General features: G+C 34.7%; 1 protein-coding gene across 6 annotated transcripts in view; it reads left to right on the forward strand.

Moving 5' to 3' along the window:
* Positions 1-12,855, forward strand: part of PTBP2 (polypyrimidine tract binding protein 2) — a 79,230-nt gene extending 66,375 nt beyond the window's left edge. For 3 of the 6 annotated variants that reach the window (XM_086717637.1, XM_086717642.1, XM_025931784.2), the window contains 6 exons: positions 1,952-2,106; positions 3,571-3,604; positions 4,022-4,114; positions 10,701-10,917; positions 11,017-11,094; positions 11,270-12,855. In XM_086717637.1, coding sequence (XP_086573763.1) covers positions 1,952-2,106; positions 3,571-3,604; positions 4,022-4,114; positions 10,701-10,917; positions 11,017-11,094; positions 11,270-11,402 — 710 coding nt within the window. In that variant the 3' untranslated portion in view covers positions 11,403-12,855. The remainder of the gene's footprint in view (positions 1-1,951; positions 2,107-3,570; positions 3,605-4,021; positions 4,115-10,700; positions 10,918-11,016; positions 11,095-11,269) is intronic. The other 3 variants (XM_086717639.1, XM_086717640.1, XM_086717641.1) reach the window with 3 other exon arrangements.
* Positions 12,856-18,890: the final 6,035 nt, after the last annotated feature.

Below are 18,890 nucleotides of genomic sequence, written 5' to 3' on the forward strand. Positions count from 1 at the left end.
AATTAAAGTCAGGGAAATGAGGAAATAATTTGACAGTGTAATGCCTGCATCTGGAGTTTCTGCCAGTGTGAAATAATTGTGTTGTCAACTTTAGTTGAATGGTATGTACATTCAGCCACAGCTATCTGAAAATACTTAAGGAATACTATATTTAAAGAAAGGATGAGGGGTCACTTTCTAACAGTATTCAAAAACAAAATTACTGTCAGTGCATATCTAAGAATTGGGAATGTATCCTCATACTTGCCTTTGGCAGCAAATTAAGATATCTATTGAATGTTAAATGGAAACAACCTATGAAGTGTAATCAGAGGGCTATAGTATTTGACATAGGGAAGTTTGTAACACTTTAGAATAATTGGTTAAAAAGATTCACACCGATGGATCCAAAAAGGAATCAAAGAACATGAGAAGTTTCTATTTTAAAAGTAAAATGGGTGAATGGATGGAACAAGTTTGGCCATAAGTTGGTAATTGGTAAACCAGTGTGATGGGTATATGGGATTTGTTATTGTAGACTCTCTCTTTTTTCTATGTGTTGGATATTTTCCATCACAAAAAGTAGAATCTAAAAAATAAGATGGAGAAATAAAAAAGGGGGAAATCTCAAAAAATGGGCAAAAAGCACTAAAATAAGCTTATCCACAGAAAGATTGAGAAAAATATCTTTCCACTGTTGGAGTGCTTAGCAGAGATACAAAGAAATTGGAGGGAAAAATTAGAAGTCAGAAACTGAAGAGATTAAGAATTGTGAATCTTAACCTTTTAGACTGTCAGTGAAAGGCCATCATAGTTTCTATAACGTAAAAAGACTTAAAAAAAAAAAAAAACTTGCCTAAAATATTGAGAGATCTGAAACCAAAGGCAACAGCACATCCTTATGACATAGACAAGAAGGCTGATGGAAAGAGAAAAGGAGAAATAAAACATGAACTTTTGGGACAACAGTACAAAGGGCCATTTTGATCCAGGTATGTCACGGATTAACTTCATGTAGGTTGGATGTTTCCTTTTTCATGGGAAGAATAAAAGTAACATACAATTTACTTCATTAGTGAACTAATATGTATTGAGGAATCAGCTGGTATGTAAGAATTTCAGGGATGAAAGGATTTAGAGTTCATTCTTTTAATTGGAACGTGGATAAAAGATGCTGAGACAAAAGAGAATTCTCTCTAGAGTGAAGACTGGCATATCTTAAAGATGATAGAACAACAGTAAGACTGGAAAATAGAACAATAGAAATGAGAAGGAAATGTTAAAACTGGTAGGCAAAATGTGGGAAAATACTGAAGGAGAAAGCCTGTGTGGATACGGTGACGTTTTCTCATTCCTTCTACTGGGGAAATGTGTTTGAGAAATTTGTTGTGTTCATTATGACTGCTTGAGTATGGAATTAAGGCAAACAAACTTCTGTAAGATTTTCTTTAAGTCATTTGAATGAAATAATGATGTTCAGGGTGATAGGTCTCCAAGAACTGAAGGACTTAACGGTTTGTTTCATAAGCTGTAGCTGTCCGGTTTCAAGTATGAGTTTATGAAGATGATAGCACTTGTAGAAAAAAGTGTGAGTTACTGTTTTGTTGAAGATGATATTTATTTTAGATGTGGCTTCTTGCTATAAACCGTGGAAGTGAATTTTTCAAATCTCTGATTTAGAAATATTACATCCTTTATGCTTTGTTTGCTTTTTCATAGGAGATGGAATATGGTATATTTAATTTTTTAACATACAGGTATGTACCTTAGCCCTAATATTTAATGATTTCGTTGAAACCAGTTAATTTTCTCTGATGCATTATCAGTAAACCATTTTTCTAAATGTTATAAAACTTAACTTTCAGGAACCATTTGGAATGGTCAGCCGTAAGCCATGCAGCCATCGTGCTTAAATTGGTTTTTGTAAACGACTTGTGTGTGTTTCGTAAAATATGCTTTATTTTAAAATTAGGGCTTCCTGTTGCAGCTGTTCCAGGAGCTCTGAGTCCTTTGGCTATTCCAAATGCTGCTGCAGCAGCTGCTGCAGCTGCTGCTGGCCGAGTGGGTATGCCTGGAGTCTCAGCTGGTGGCAATACAGTCCTGTTGGTTAGCAATTTAAATGAAGAGGTTAGTAAAATAATTTTGTAATGTTTATTCTTTAACTCCATTTCATTTGTGAAAGTTTCTCATGTTTATTTCATTTTGCACTTGCCTTTCTTTTTATGTACATTCATTAGTCAAAGTATTTTCTGTACGTTTCTATTTCTGAATAAAATCTATGTATTTGTTTAGGTAATATTTCCCTAGGCAGTCATATCTCTTTATATATATATATATTTATTATTATTATATTATTATTTTAACCTAACTACCTATTTTTCCTAAGAAAAATATGGTGAAGTACTGTAGTATGGCTTTTTCTTTCTGTTGTTCTCAAAGGCAAATGTGATCTAATTTGCAGATTTAACTGTAAAACAATTTTGTTCTTTGCCTTTTCTAATTATTTGCTTGTTCATTTCATGCTTATGTGTCATTGCATTTTTTTAAATCTTATTTTATGTGAACTACTCTAATACATTTTTCTTTGAAGGTTCTTCCAAAGATCTTGACGAGGCACTCTTCCAGTCTTTCTTAGTAATTTTTTCTTTGCAGTTATTAGTCATTGTCTTCTAAAAATATTTTCCAACTTTATTCCCCCTCCCCCTTGTTAAATAAAATTTATTGCTGAGTTATTTTCTTTAGTTGTACATTTTATGTCTGGTATATTTTATTTTGATTGCTATGAAAGCTGGTATGAAATGTGGGAAGCTCAGTGTATCAGTTTACAATGTCTAATTTGAATATTTGTTTCATTTTTAATTGGCCTCTGTTAATACGAACATTAAGCTTATTTTATCATTTGATACTATTGTCATTCACAGTTCTGCATGCTAAAATGTTTGAATCAGAGTGCCTTTGTTTTTCTTTTAAGAATTTTGCCTGCATTTCATAACCAGCCATGCTTATGCAGTTAAAGTTCAAAGTTTAAAATTCCTGTGCATGCTTTCCTTCCCTATGTTGAGATGAAATGCTGTAATTTACTCTTTGATATAGATGTACTTTACCCATATTTGTCTTGGATGACTACATTTTACTCAGTTTTTCTTGTACAGTACATAAACCAACCATTTTCTGACCAAATTCCTGCATTTCCTATGTACTGACCTATATTTTATTTTTTTTTTGTTCCCCAATTCCTTATTTTTTTCTTCTGCATTGCTGTTTCCCTTCCCCATTTCATCCTTTTCCTTGTGTGTTCACCTTCCCTTTCCTTGTCTTTTCCCAAATGCCCATTCCCTTCCCTGTCTTATCCTTTATTTTCCTTGTCCTTGTCTTCATTCCCTGTCTCCATTCCCTATGTTCATGCTTCTGTGCTTGAACAAATGTTCCTCGGACCAACTTGCCCCAATTAACCGCCTTGAACCATGATCCATGACCACCTCACCATTCTGCGGGAACCACCCTTCGTTATGGATGATCTGTTCATCTCCGCTCTTCCTCGACTCTTCTCTCTTCTTGTCTTACGCTGCTTGCTCTTCTCTCCTTCTAAAGATGGTTACGCCCCAAAGTCTGTTTACCCTCTTCGGTATGTTATTGTTAGCACTATACTTTTATTATTGATTTGATTTTTGTTTCACCTTAATTCTTATTTGTAGCTAGCACTTTGGCTTAAAGTTGAATAGTAAATCTTTTGCTATTTTTCTTTGCTATTTAAAACTCTCCATAGACACAAAATTTGTTTTAATGCATGCTGATTTATTTTGCATGGTCTTTAATTTAATATCATTCACATAGCTTTGAGGGTTTATCAAAAATTATTCTTTTCAAAATTCACTGTTCAAAATCTTGATCTTCTTTATTCATTTGTGAGAATGATGAGTTTGAATGAGTGATCATGTTGATGTCTGAATGTTTCATTATTATGTCAGAAAGATAATCTTCAGCTGACTTGCATGTAACATTAATTCCATTTTTGGATTACCTCTCTGTGGCTCCAAAAAAGGTGTTTATGGAGATGTGCAGCGTGTGAAGATTTTGTACAATAAGAAAGACAGTGCTCTGATACAGATGGCTGATGGAAACCAATCACAGCTTGGTAAGGTTAAACAGTTACCCATACGTCTATAAATCTGAATCTGTTAATAAAATCAAACCCCTTTATGGCAGTAAGAACCTTTATTTACTGATTCATTCATTCATTTATTTATTATTTTGGATAGCCAAGGCTCAAAATGGCACGTTAATTTTCGTATTTTAATGCATGATGAATATGTTTGTGGTTTTCTGCTGTCCTCTTACCATTCCTCAAGTACAATCCAGTGGAAGAAGGTTTAGGCTCCAGAATTGCAATAATAATTTCACATAAGAATTATGACATTTGTGGGGCGCCTGGGTGGCGCAGTCAGTTAAGCGTCCGACTTCAGCCAGGTCACGATCTTGTGGTCCGTGAGTTCGAGCCCCGCGTCAGGCTCTGGGCTGTTGGCTCGGAGCCTGGAGCCTGTTTCCGATTCTGTGTCTCCCTCTCTCTCTGCCCCTCCCCCGTTCATGCTCTGTCTCTCTCTGTCTCAAAAATAAAAATAAAAAAAAAACGTTGAAAAAAAAAATTAAAAAAAAAAAGAATTATGACATTTGTATTAAAGATCCCTAGTGTTTTTCATTCCTACTTACTCCCTGTGATAGAAGTTAACTACTATGCTAAATATAGTCCATGGAGTCCTGATTAATATGGTGTTATCTTAATTCTCCTAGATTTTTGCTAAACTTAATAGAAAGAGTCACATGGAAAACATATTTTAGGGGTACTAGGTTTTTACAAAATGAAAACCTTGTGCTACATACAATACACCATTGTTAATCCCTTTTGGAATCTTAAAATGTACTGTAGTCAAATTACACTTACATTCGTAACTTAGGTAAGTATTTTAATTAAATTAATACATCATTTGCCTTCATACACAAAGTCAGATCACAAATCTGGAATACAACTACACATTCACAGTGTGATAAGACTGTAAATATCAGTATGATCTTTAGCTTGTAATTCTGTTTATTGACATTCGGTGCCTCAGGTTGGTTGTTTTCACGTTGTTAATTTCGAAATTTGTCACTTACGACGTAATGACTAGTGTATTTTTGCTCTTATGCCCAGTGAAGGTCATAAACTTGAACATGACATATGGACCTTTTGGCATTTGGTATCAGATAGAAGTAAATTTGAATTTTATTATTTCTTACCAGCTTTCATGGTAGCTCAGACAACGTATAAAACTAGACCTCTGGCTCTCTGCTTTTTAAAATGGAGATACCCGTCTTTAATGAAAGATCTGTAAAAAAGTGCTAATCAGGTTCTGGGTGTCCTCGTAAATCTTTTTTTCTCCCTCTGCTGTGTATACTTCTGTACTCTGGTAAGGGTAGTCATGGGCATTGCTTTTATGTACATTGTAAGTAGCATTTAAAAAAATATTTCTCAAATGTTTCATTTTTTTCTCATCACTGTGTGAGCTGTGGATGACATTACCCTCATGTAAAGGATTTACAGTTATCATGGTTAAGAAGTACCTCAGGTAGAATTTAATCAAATTCTTCTGGATATTTTATATATATATATAAAATGACTATTTTAAATAAGTGGCATTTTAGTTTTTACTATACTTACATCAGTTTGTGCTGCTAAAACAATACCACAGAGTGGCTTAAACAACAGAAATTTTTTTTCTCAGGTGCCAGTAGATTGAGTTTCTGATAAGGGCTTTCTTCCTGGCTTGCAAATGGCCACCTTCTCTGCATCTCCTCACATAGCCTTTCCTCTGAGCTCTCTGGGTTTCTCTTCCTCTTCTTCTAAGGACACTGGTCTTACTGGATGAGGGCCTCATCCTTGTGACCTTATTTAACCTTCACTATCTCCTTAGAGCTTCAATATATGAATTTTTGGAGAATACAGCTCATTGCGTAACAGTACTTATATTTTACTAGAGCCTTGACTGTCTAATAGCATGATTTGTAGTTTTTAAACCATATGTAATAGCAAATAATTTATTTTTTCTCATTGCTTTTAGGGTAGATTTTGAAGTATATGACCAGAAAAATATGTATTCACACCATTAATGCCTTTAAAATACACACCCACATACTCAAATCCCACAGAAAACTAAGGTGTGCTATTGAAAAAAATTAGAATTTAAAAAATTTAGTATGCTTTGTTTTGGGGCCCTGTTCTCCCTTTGGTTTTCATAGGACTCTATTTGGAAACACTCATTGTTTTATGGTATAGGCAGGTATATTTTTTTTTAATTTTTTTTTAACATTTATTTATTTTTGAGACAGAGCATGAGCAGGGGAGGGTCAGAGAGAGAGGGAGACACAGAATCTGAAACAGGCTCCAGACTCTGAGCTGTCAGCCCAGAGCCCGATGCGGGGCTCGAACTCAGGGACCGCAAGGTCATGACCTGAGCCGAAGTCGGGCACCCAACTGACTGAGCCACCCAGGCGCCCCTAGGCAGATATTTTTATGTTTAGGAAGTAGTATGGGGGAAATAAAGAACATTAAGAGATAGTAGTGTTTAAATGTGAACGAGATTGCTGCAAATCTCAGAGGCCATGCTAAATCATTTTAGACCAGAGTTTTAAAATTTGCAAACTTTAAGGTGTTTCTTTAATAATCTTTCTACCATGGCTTATTTAATTTAGCGTTTTCTTAAATTGTTGTTTTAAGAGTAACGTGTTATCCTAAATGAACTTTAACAGAATTTTAACAAAATACCAAAGAGTATTTTTATACAACTGCCATCTCAAAAGTAAACTTATTTAGTTCTTTATAACAGACCTTTAGCCACTATATTACATCTGTCAAAGTGTACTGTAAAGTGCGTGGAAATCCTGTAACTCTAGTGTTAATGATATTTGAGCAATTTTTAAGTGTATGTCTATATTGGCTTTCACAGAGGAACTGTCATGCATAGTGAAGAACTCTAAGTCACACTTAGAGGTATTGCTGAGATTTCAAGAGATTCCCCCCATCCAATGGAGGGAAATAGCAAATGGTATGGAGTATAATGGGGGAAAATGTAAATTTTAAAATTATGATAGAATCTAAGTCCCTATACATCAATAATAACAACAACAGCAAATGTAAAGTAGTAAATGCATCAGTCGAAAGACAGGTCGTCAGATCTGATTTTTAAAAAGTTCTTTACAAGAAGCATATAAAGCACAAGAATTGGAAAGATTGAAAGTAAAGGGATATAGAAAATTTAGATTAATTTAGATCACCAGGAAAACAAAACAGTTTTATGTGGGTGTGCCCCTAATGAAATATCCTCAAAATATGTAAATCATAAATGAATAGAACTGGAGGAAGAATTGTCAACACACCTTTCTGAATTATTTCAGGCATACAAAATGATGATCAACAAGGATACAAATGGTACAACACAAATGACGCATGTATAGAATTATACATGTAACACATTCTTTTTAAGTACATAGGGAACATTTACTAAAGCAGCCCTCCATAAGGCAAAGAGGAAGTATCATGTAGACCATATTCACTGTTGCACAGTCAAGTTAGAGCTAATAACAAAAAGATACACTTATATTTCCCAGTATTTCATGGATCAAAGAAGTTACTTTAATAAGAATTTAGAATACTTAAAACTAAAATATTGAAACTACTATACTAAAATTAGGTATGTGTAGTACAGTGAAAGCAGTGTTGTGACAGGAGGTTAACTTTAAGAATGATGGTGTAAACCCAAGGAAAGAAGAAGATAAAGACCAGACTAGAAATCACTGGTATAGAAGACAGTTGAGAGAAAGAAAGAAAAGCTAGAAGCTGGGTTTTTGAATAGATTAATAAAATAGACAAATAGATGTTAAGATTCATTTTTTGGAATAACGAGAGAGGCAACACACCTAAGTTTTTTGAATTATAAAGGGTATAATTGTTGACATAGCTCTATTTCCACATATAAACTTGTCCTGTGGCGCGCGCGCGCGCTCTATATATATATAAAACTTTTTTTTAACCATCTTAACTTCTCATTGTTCATTAATATCTTCTTCAGAGATTAAGAGAAAAGTAGAAAATTATACTCAACCCAAAGTGCCATTTCCACTGTGCGACATTGGCTTTTTTCTCTTTTATCGTTCATTGATTGTTTTGTCCATTTGTGCCATATTTCTTGTAACAGGCTTCAAGATATCAGAGTCCCAATATTTAAGCTTGATTCATCTTAAATTAGTAATTCAAGTACTCTTCTGCTTTTTGCTTAATCATTATGTATGCCTTAGTATTTGACAAGGTTTTCTTTTCTTTTTTTTTTTTGAATACTTAAAAACCCTGATATTCTACCCCTCAACCTCGGCCCTCATCCACTTCATATTCTTTTGTCAGGTCAGCTGACTCGACATACTTCTCATTACCTGACTACTTCTAGAGATAGCTTTTTGGTTATTTTGCTTTATTTTAATCCCATTAGTCTATTATCCATCTCCTCTTGATGCAGGTGCTATTCCTAGGACTTTTTATTGTTTTCTTATATCTGCTTTTCAGTATCTCAAAGCTCAGCTGTTTATGCCGTCTTTTCATGACTTTTCGAAGATGAACAAAGATAGCTTTCTTATAACAACCTTAGTCTACTTCTTTATACCACTTCATTCCCAGATTCATTCCTTATAACCCATGCCTTATATGATGTAGCAGCACTTTTTCATAAGCAAAGTACTGTTCACTTAAAACAATAGAATTCTAGAACTTTGAAAATATTTTCTAAATCAAATAAGTTTTATAAAAGGAGTTTATGTACCATCTCTGAATAATGCAGTTGATTTTGTAAGTGAAAATTTAGAAGTATATGTGAAATGCAGTAAAACAAGTGAGAAAGAATTCAGGCCTGAGATTTTTTTTTTTTTCTGTTAGCCTCAGTTGCAAATCTAAAGAAAATTACAAATACATAACACCACAGTAAAATAATTGGGAAGAGTAAACTTGTTTTTACAAATTAGGGAAGCTGTAAGTGAAATAAGAATTTACTTTTGAATCTTTTCTGAATGGTACCTTAACACTTCTACAGCATTTTCCTTTTCAGAACTGTTTTATATTTAACTGGTTTAACTGGTTTATATTCTATGTGAGTAAGTAGGAAAAGATGCTTGAATTTAATAAATTGGGCATATCTCTGGTGTCAGACTGTGTACGTACTGTTGTGAGTAGGATTTTGTCCTCATTTCCCTTTTCTTCCACCTTGCCTTTATCTCTCTGCTGTTAATACACAAACTTGGAATAGTCAAATCAGACCTTCAGTTTAAAGTATGTGACTTATAAAATGGTCGTAAGTTGTTGTGGCTAGTGAGTAAAACATAAAACATGTAACTTATCTGTAACCTCAGACCAGTTCGCTTAGTTTAAAAATAACCCAAGTGCTACCACAGAAAGTAGGCATGTAATAATGTTCTGTGTTAGGCACTGTGCTGGGATAGAGACCGGGGTTCCTACCTTCATGTCCTTTGCAGTCGGAAGGAGGAGTAGTTAGATAATTAAAATAAATTGTGATGAATTTAAGAAGAAGAAAAGAGTGCTGCATGGGGAATATGAACCTTTCCAGAGAAGAACAGTGAGAAAGACTAGGAGGGATAATGACCAGATGAAAAATTATTGTAGCTAGAACAGCATGCACACAGGGCTAAAAGGTAAGAAAAATTGGCGCTTCAAGGAAGATAGGGTTTTGTATAGCTGGAGGGTAAAGTTCAAAGAGTACAGTACTAAAATACTGTAAGTTCCATGAGGGGTGAGATGGTTCTTGTCTTACCACTTGATTCTCAGCACTAACAAAGTAATTGGTTTTGTATATCATCAATAAATATGTTCAGAGACGCTGGGGAGATCAGGATATAGTCCAAATTCATTTCTTCAACATGGCTTTATACCTTTCCTAGTCTGACCCTAAGGATTTTAAGCAGGTAATAACAAGAGATTTGCAATTTATAGAGGTCATCCAGCTGCTCTGTGTAATAGGATGCATTTGAAAAAAGTAGGGAAAAATCCCAACAGGAAGACAAATTGGGAGACAGAGTTAGCAGATCAAAAAATTGTGACCGTGAAAAGTAGAGAATTGAGAGATAATTAGGAAGAAAAGATTATGGTGGGACTTGGCAGTTAGGTTATGGGGCAGGAGAGAGAAGTTGTTACAGATGAGTACTAAGTTTCTTTCTGTGGCATCTAAGTATATGATTTATCAGGATTGACAAGGAAGAGAAGATTCATAATGAGGATTTGCATTCTGTGAAAGAGGCTGGCTTTTTTGCCAAAATGGTCTAGGGCAAATAAATTTAAATCATCTTGTCACCAGTGACTGTTGAAAACTCAAGATTTATTTAAAAATCATGGGGCGCCTAGGTGGCTCAGTAGGTTAAGTGTCCAAGTCTTGGTTTTGATTCAGGTTGTGATCTCATGGTTTGTGAGTCCCAGCCCCTCACTGTCAGCATGGAGCCAGCCTCTCTTTGCCCCTCACCCTTTCATGTTCTCTCTCAACATAAATAAGCTTAACCAAAAAAAAAAAAAAAAAAAAAGATTTATTTAAAAATCATGGAATTCAGTTATTTCAGCTATTCCAAAAGAAGAATTCTTTTTGTTTTGAACTTTGTTAATATTGTTTTTTAATAGGCATTTTTTTTTCTTTTTATAGCCATGAACCATCTTAATGGACAGAAAATGTATGGCAAAATTATTCGTGTTACTCTGTCTAAACATCAGACTGTACAACTACCTCGAGAGGGACTTGATGATCAAGGGCTAACAAAGGATTTTGGTAATTCCCCATTGCATCGTTTTAAGAAACCTGGATCCAAAAATTTTCAGAACATTTTTCCTCCTTCTGCAACCCTACACCTATCCAATATCCCGTAAGTATTACAGCTGGAGATTTTTAATGGGTATACATTTTAGAAATAAAATTTGAAAATTATTATTAATCTTTACTTTTTTCCATCCAATTTTCCTAGTCCTTCAGTAGCAGAAGAGGATCTACGAACACTGTTTGCTAACACTGGGGGCACTGTGAAAGCATTTAAGTTTTTTCAGTAAGCAAGCTTTCTTATCTTTAAATTAGTGACTTGATAGAAGTTAAAAATTTTCTTCAAGTAGTTTTTATTCTTTTTGTTTATGGAAATTTTTGATTCTGTAGTGGGCAAAAATTCAAGTATTTAAGCCCTTCCTAATTTTTATGAAGTATCTAATTTTATAATTTTGTTTCAGAAGAGATCACAAAATGGCTCTTCTTCAGATGGCAACAGTGGAAGAAGCTATCCAGGCCTTGATTGATCTTCATAATTATAACCTTGGTGAAAACCATCATCTGAGAGTGTCTTTCTCCAAGTCAACAATTTAAAAAGGGGGAGGTGAAGATGGAGGGTGTATCACATTGTTTGGTGTCATCACCTATTGACTGTTCAGAAAAGTGGGGACCAGAGTTTGATTTTTTTTTTTTGTTTCCTTTTTTTTTTTCATGCTGTTATCATTCCTTGGTTATAAAATGAAATGGCATACATAAAGGCAGAGTGTTAACTGCTATATTTCATCTGTTCTATAGGGAAGCCATTATTTTTGTCTGTTTAAATTTTTAGTTTAATTATACTTTCCTTTTTCAACTTAGTTGACATACGTGCCTTAAAAAGGAAAACTAGTGTTGCTATTGTGCATTTACTAGGAAAAAGGAATTGGTTGTCTAGGGCACATTGTTATATGGGAATTACCATATGTTTAGGCAGGGGTGTGTAAAAAGGTTAAGTTTTTGTTTCTCCTGCTTGGAACTTATTTTGAATTATTGGCTTGTCACATTTCTTTCTATTTACTCAAATAAGATACATGATACTGAGAGAATTAAAGCAGCATTTTTTAGTTTTTACTACCTTAGGCTTTATTGCTTTAAAAAAACATTGGCCTTTTGTATCTCACAATTCTGGTCTAGATTCAGTTATGAATGTAGGCATTAGTTAAAATTAACAAGATGCAGAGTATTAATTTCTTAAGACAACAAAGTGATTTCTGTAAGTTTGAGCCCTATGTGGAAAGCATTGTGGAATCTTAACCTTTTTGTACACACTCTTGTGGGACGTATCATATAAATGTCAGCACTAAGTAATGTCTTGTTTGTGGCTGAATATTTTTCGTAGATGTTTTTGAAGTTGACATGACTTACGTGCATTTAAATATATATTGCCATCCTTAGTTTGTAATTAAGATTTGGAATATGGTTGTGGATTTCTGAGCATGTGCAGACTGGTCTAGCTAGTTCAGGAACTGGTGCATGTATTTTTCAAAGATAAAGAAAGTGTACTGCGAAAATTTGCAGGAAGATTAATTTTGTGGCAGTTTTCTAAAACTGACAACCAGGTGGGACCAAAGTTTATGTGCCTTTAGTCTTAATTTACCTTGCATTGTAATATTCAGTTTTAATAAATCTTCAAAATATTTTGTATTTAGGAATAGATCTGACTTTAATAAAAACATGGCTCAGAATCTACAGGTCAAATTAATTTGAACAGTTCTTGTCAATCTGAATTGTTGATTCTGTTTAAATGACCAATACTTTTTGAAATTGATGTACTTAGTTTCAAGATTCATAGATTCTGTTATCTATGTAGACAGAATGGTCATGTATATTTTCTATTAGTTGAGTTTTTACATCTTTAGAAATGTAAAATTCAGTATAGTTTGAAAGCGGCACAATTAAAAATTAATTTTCTAACAAAGTTGGGAGGTTTGATGGTTGTTTAATTTCCTTTTGTGTGTACTCTGCTTACCTCTGTAGCATGCTCAATAAACACTTCTGTAGCTCTGTATTCACCTTTTCTGTCTTTCTCTGCTGCCTTTTCTCTCTCCTCTTCTTTGTTTTCACTCCACTGTGCTTCTGAATTCATGTTTATTCTCTGCCAGGGTGGGAAAGGAGTAATAATATTACAATTCTATGGCTTTATACCATAAATAAATCTAGATGCTGTGAAAATATACCAGCTGTTTTTTTTTTTTTTTTAATTTAAAAGATAGTAACTGCTTTTCAGGAGGACACATATTAAACATTTCCCACCCTGTTATAATCTGCTTTAAAGACATAACTTTTATTATTGTATCTTGTTAATTCTCTCTATCTCTTTTGTTGTTGTTGTTTTTTTTCCAGTAGATTTATGCACTACTAGACCTTTTGGATTTGCCATGCTCTCTCGCTGCAGTTTCATCTCTCATCTTTTGTGTCTGCTAAAGATTTCCTACTAATTTTAGATTACCTTGTGAGATTTTAACAAAAGGTACTAGATATTGTTGGGAAAAACAGTAACATATAGTCTACTTTTGCCCGGTTATTTAAAAACTTCAGGGTAATTTGTGATGTTACAATTTTCACTTTTTAAAGGAGTCCAGTTAGGGTGCTATTTGTATTACCCAGCATATTTTTGGCCACTTTTAAAAAGTAGGTATGTTGGTGTCAGGTAACTTTGGAGTTATACATGTTGCATAGATTTGTTTTGTTATAAAGTAACTGAGAATTAATGCAAAACTCCTACTTTAGGAGAATAAACAATTGGAGTAGGAGGAAACTTTAAATGTGCTATATTAATACAACAATTCACTCCTCTCCAAGAAATAAGAATATAGTAAATAAAAATAATTGTTACATGTGAGTGAGCAACATTGAGGTTATTTAGAAGCTAGATGATCTCCTTCTGTCTTTTCTTCCTAAAATAGGATTGTGTTACCAAAGCACTCTGAGCAACAGATGTGCCTAAAGTGTATAAAAAACCCAACACCATGGTTAATGAATCGTAATTGAACAAAGTTTCTCTGAACTTTTTCTCAGAATTATTGGGTGGTGGTCGAAACAGCTGATAGTAAGTACTTGCCACGTTTCAAGTAGTTTTCTGTGGTTGGAGAAGAGAAGTTTGAGTTGGAAGAAGAAAGAGAAGTCCTGAAATGCACGTAGGAACTGGGTTGCTCCAGTTGCCGAGCTGGGGGAGTTCACAATACCTCTGATCAGGCATGACTAGCAACCAAGGTTCTTCCCACCCAGGGAGTGGCAGATTCTTCAGTCTCTTAAGAGTACACTGTGATCCATGCTTCCTTCCAAAGCACCAAGTCCGTGAAGTGGTAATTTTGACATTCTAGAATATTTAAAATTTGGTACATTAAATTAACCCCAGTCATGGTCATCACTAGTAGTACCACTATATGCTGCAGTCTTTTACAGCGAACTGCTGGCTAACAGGGAAGTGTTCTTAAGACTTAGCTGCTTGTTAATATAGAGGCCTTACCTTGAAGATTTAGGAAGAGAATTTTTTTCTGTAACTGAGCTAGAAAAACTTGGTTTTGATATTAATATTTATTTGGAAATGGGTTTCAAAGGAATGGATTCATATGTATATCTAATGTTATATTTAACCGATAGAAATGGAATTTAGCATTTGAAAGTCGCTAAGAATAGTTTGACTTAACCAGGAAGGGTAACAAATCATTCTATTAGTTACGTTAGGAATATATTAACTGATGCTTCTTTGAGGCAGTTTAAGATTTAAGGTTAGTCTAATCAAATTACAATAAACTGAATTTGTTCCTGTAGTTCTATTTGGATCACCATATAGTTTCTAGAGGGACAAGTTACTTTCTAAGCCTCAGTAGCCTTTATAAAGTGGAGACTGTAATTCCGCTCTGCCCACCTCACCAGGGTTATTGTGAAGTTCAAACAAAAGCAGAAATACTGTGTAATTGGTAAACTGCTTATATAGGAGAAAATGTAACACTACCAGAGTTTTAGGACTGCCAGATTTGCCAGTAGTAAACTTTATCCACAATAAATCTTACCCTACTGCCTTTTTTTTTGCCACAGGGAAGTATCTTTAATGATCTAAAATTATTTTTTAAGTGTCAGCCTGGTAAAACAAAAGAATGGAGAATGGAAATATATAATGCATCCCAAAGCCAAATGAAAGGAGACTGGATTTATTATTATTAGCCTTGTATTTTGTTTGAACTATTTAATATCCCAGTAATATTATTATTACTATAATAATATCTATGTAATTGAACATAGATATGTAGGGGTACCTGGGTGGCTCATTTGGTTAAGCGTCTAACTCGATTTCAGCTCAGGTCATGATCTCACAGTTTGAGTTCGAGCACTGCATTGGGTGCTGCACTGACAGCGTGGAATCTTTGGGATTCTCTTCTCTCTCTCATTCCCTATTCACATCCCCTCTCTCTCTCTTGCAAAAATAAATGAACATTAAAAAAAACATAGATATGTATTTATAATTATAGGCTCTGCTTAAAACTTTTTTTTTATGTGTACAACTTTAAACGTTGCTGTGAAACGTGGAGGTAATTGTAACACGTAAAGCCTATGAAAGGAAGAAAGGATATTCTCATGAGTAGCATAGGACTTTAAAGTTTCCTCACTGATTTAATATTTTAAATAGAACATAAATCTGGAAACATGTTCATTCAGGAAAAGAGGGTATAGTATTGAGTGTTTTGGTTTGGGTTTTTTAAAGCTTATTTATTTTGAGGGAGGGAGAGAACGGGATGGGCAGAGAGGAAGAGAAAATCCCAAGCAGGCTCTGTGCTTTCAGTGCAAAGCCCAACTCTGGGGTCTTGATCTCATGAATCCTGAGTATTGTTTAGTGAAATTGAGTATACATTGTATACTATTGTAGTTAAATGTTTCTAGAAAATCTTGATTTTAAGCCACAGTATTGGAATCTGTGTATCAGTTAATTAGAAAAAAATTTTCTTAAATGTTTATTTTTGAGAGAGCACACACACGCAAGTGGGGGAGGGGCAGAGAGAGGGAGACACAGAAACCAAAGGCTCCAGGCTTTTGAGCTGTCAGCACAGAGCCCGATGCAGGGCTCAAACCCATGAACCGCAAGATCATGACCTGAGCTGAAGTTGGCCGTTTGAGCCACCCAGGCGCCCCATCAAAAAAATCTTAATTTTACAGTTCTTTATTCTCCTAAATATACACCTTTTCAGGTTTTTTTTTTTTTGCATTTTAGGTTTTGCGAATAAAAGCATAAATGTTGAAGTGTCAGATTGTTCACATTAAGGACAAACAAGTGTTCAAATCTGCAGAAGAATACAGACAAAATGTATTGAACACCTATGCATTTAGCACTTGATTCTTTTGACAACATTTTCCATACTTTATGTATAATTTTAATATTTGAGATAAAACATTACAGATTGAACTACCTCTTCTTGATCTAGTCCCTACCCAACATAATTCAATTACACAAGGTAATTCAATCATTACCTTGAATTTAGTGGTGTTTTTTTATTCAGTGGTTGCTTTTTTTTTTTTTTAATTTTTTTTTCAACGTTTTTATTTATTTTTGGGACAGAGAGAGACAGAGCATGAACGGGGGAGGGGCAGAGAGAGAGGGAGACACAGAATCGGAAACAGGCTCCACGCTCCGAGCCATCAGCCCAGAGCCTGACGCGGGGCTCAAACTCACGGACCGCGAGATCGTGACCTGGCTGAAGCCGGACGCTTAACCGACTGCGCCACCCAGGCGCCCCTCAGTGGTTGCTTTTCAAAGGGAATTTGTTGTGTATTCTATGGCCTAAATTTATTTTTCTTTTTTTTTTTAAATTTTTTTTTTTTTTTTTTCAACGTTTATTTATTTTTGGGACAGAGAGAGACAGAGCATGAATGGGGGAGGGGCAGAGAGAGAGGGAGACACAGAATCGGAAACAGGCTCCAGGCTCTGGGCCATCAGCTCAGAGCCTGACGCGGGGCTCGAACTCACAGACCGCAAGATCGTGACCTGGCTGAAGTCGGAGGCTTAACCGACTGCGCCACCCAGGCGCCCCTAAATTTATTTTTCTATCTAAATACTGCAAATACTCCCATTATTCATGATGTTGGGATGATATTTTGTTGTCCAACACATAAACTATAATTTTTTAAGATTCAGATACTCCCCTTATAAAATCTCATGACATTTAACCAGTTTTGAAGGCTTTTAAATCACTTCTTTTTCAATAAATGTTGAGTAAGCTGTTAGAGTTTCAACTTTCTCTTAATGTAAAGATGTAAAAAGTAAACAACTGTTGTTAGTATCTTAAAGGCTGAAATTAGGTGTAAGAGTCTTAAACACAAATGCATCCTTTCTAGCTTCCCATTATAGCTACCCTTGCAGCTTCCTGCCTCCCTCCTGTTTCAATGGAAAGAGTACTTGGCATCTTTGTTTTCATTCCCTTAATTGGCATTAGTGTTGTTATATAAGATTTTTTAGTCCAGGAATTTTAACTCTTTATTGTGAAACATTTCAAATGTACAAACAAAAGAAGACTAGCCCCCATCATTGAGCTTCATTTGCCAACTTAGCCTTTCTTGTTCCTCCACAACTTCTCACCTTCCATACTAATACAAATCCCATATCTATATCATCATGAGACTCTCTGGTATATTTTCCTTGTAGTGTTTGATTCCTGGTCATAGTTGCTAGTCTGTAATACCTGGGCTAGCCTCACTAGTCAGCATTACAGTTTCTTCAGATCCTAGAACCTTGCCATTCAAAATGCAGTCCCCAGACCAGCAACAATTAGTATCACCTGGGAGCTTATTAGAAACTGTCTCTGGCCCTGTCCCTGACCCGCTGAATACATTTTGACAAGATTGGCAGGTGAGATCCATTTGGACATTAAAGTTTGAGAAGCACTCTAGAATATACTTTTTCAGTCATAAAAATCAGCTTAAAATATGTGGTTTTTTTTCTGATGTGAAAGTTGTTGAACATTTTTGGTATTTTAAGTTGCTGAAAGATACATATTGTTAGTAACACTAAGGAATAATTGTAAAACTGAAAAGGACTGTCTGTGCGCGTATATAGTACACATGTAGTATACATATATCTATATGTAGAGATACAAATGTATATAATTTCTAACCTTGTTTTAAATACAAACTTATAGAGAGGTCAAATGAATCGTTTAGCAACATATTTATATTGACTTACCTGTACTTAGAATACAGGTCCTTGGGTTCCCAGTCCAGTTCTCCAGTGTGTCCTAACAATTAAAAGACATAGAGGCCTGCTAATTAAAACTATAATGTACAAGTTAATAGCTAATAAAAGCTAATAGTAGAAATCAATATAATTTTTTAAATTTAGTACTAAACATCAAATTTAGCTGGACAGGGAAAGAAACTCCATGTGAATTGATTTTAAATGATTAGAAAGTAACACTTTTAAGTGTTGACCCTATTAAAATAATGGTAAAATAAAATGATGCCCTTGGGTCATTTCAGTAAATAGACAGCTTTTCTACTCAGTGAATGCTGCTTCAATCCATTTCCCGACTCCCAATTGGATAGCAGTTTCATAGTTGAAATACCTAACACTCATTGAGTGATATTGCTGGTACTCTCCATAGTTAGAGCTGTGGTACAAACAGAGATTTAGCTTTGTCATAGCATGCCCTCGGGGACTATTACCCTTAGTATAGTTTTTAGTGTTCTTTTGGCTAGCTGTTTTCTACAGTGTCCTGTCTTGCTAAATATTTCCTGCTTACCACCCCTATTGCTGTCTCTAAACCTTGTTGCTGCTTTAGCTGTCATTTACACTGTTCATTTCTCTGATTTTTCATCCCTCCTCTCTTCTTTGTGATTAAGCTTCTTGCTCCTGTGACTTTCATTTTTATAACCATAACCAACCAATTAACATTACTCCTTTTTCTGATTAATGAACGACAAATGATAGTGCATTGTATATAATATTTAGATGTTTTCCTATTTTTGTCTGGTTCAGCTTAAACTCCTTTTGCTCCTAAAACTAATTTTATTTTGCTCTTTTAGTTTTTGGGATCGTAACAATTCCAGATGATT

This window comes from Puma concolor, chromosome C1, assembly GCF_028749965.1.
Source record: "Puma concolor isolate L17-30 chromosome C1, mPumCon1.1.hap2, whole genome shotgun sequence".
NCBI classification, from domain to species: domain Eukaryota; kingdom Metazoa; phylum Chordata; class Mammalia; order Carnivora; family Felidae; genus Puma; species Puma concolor.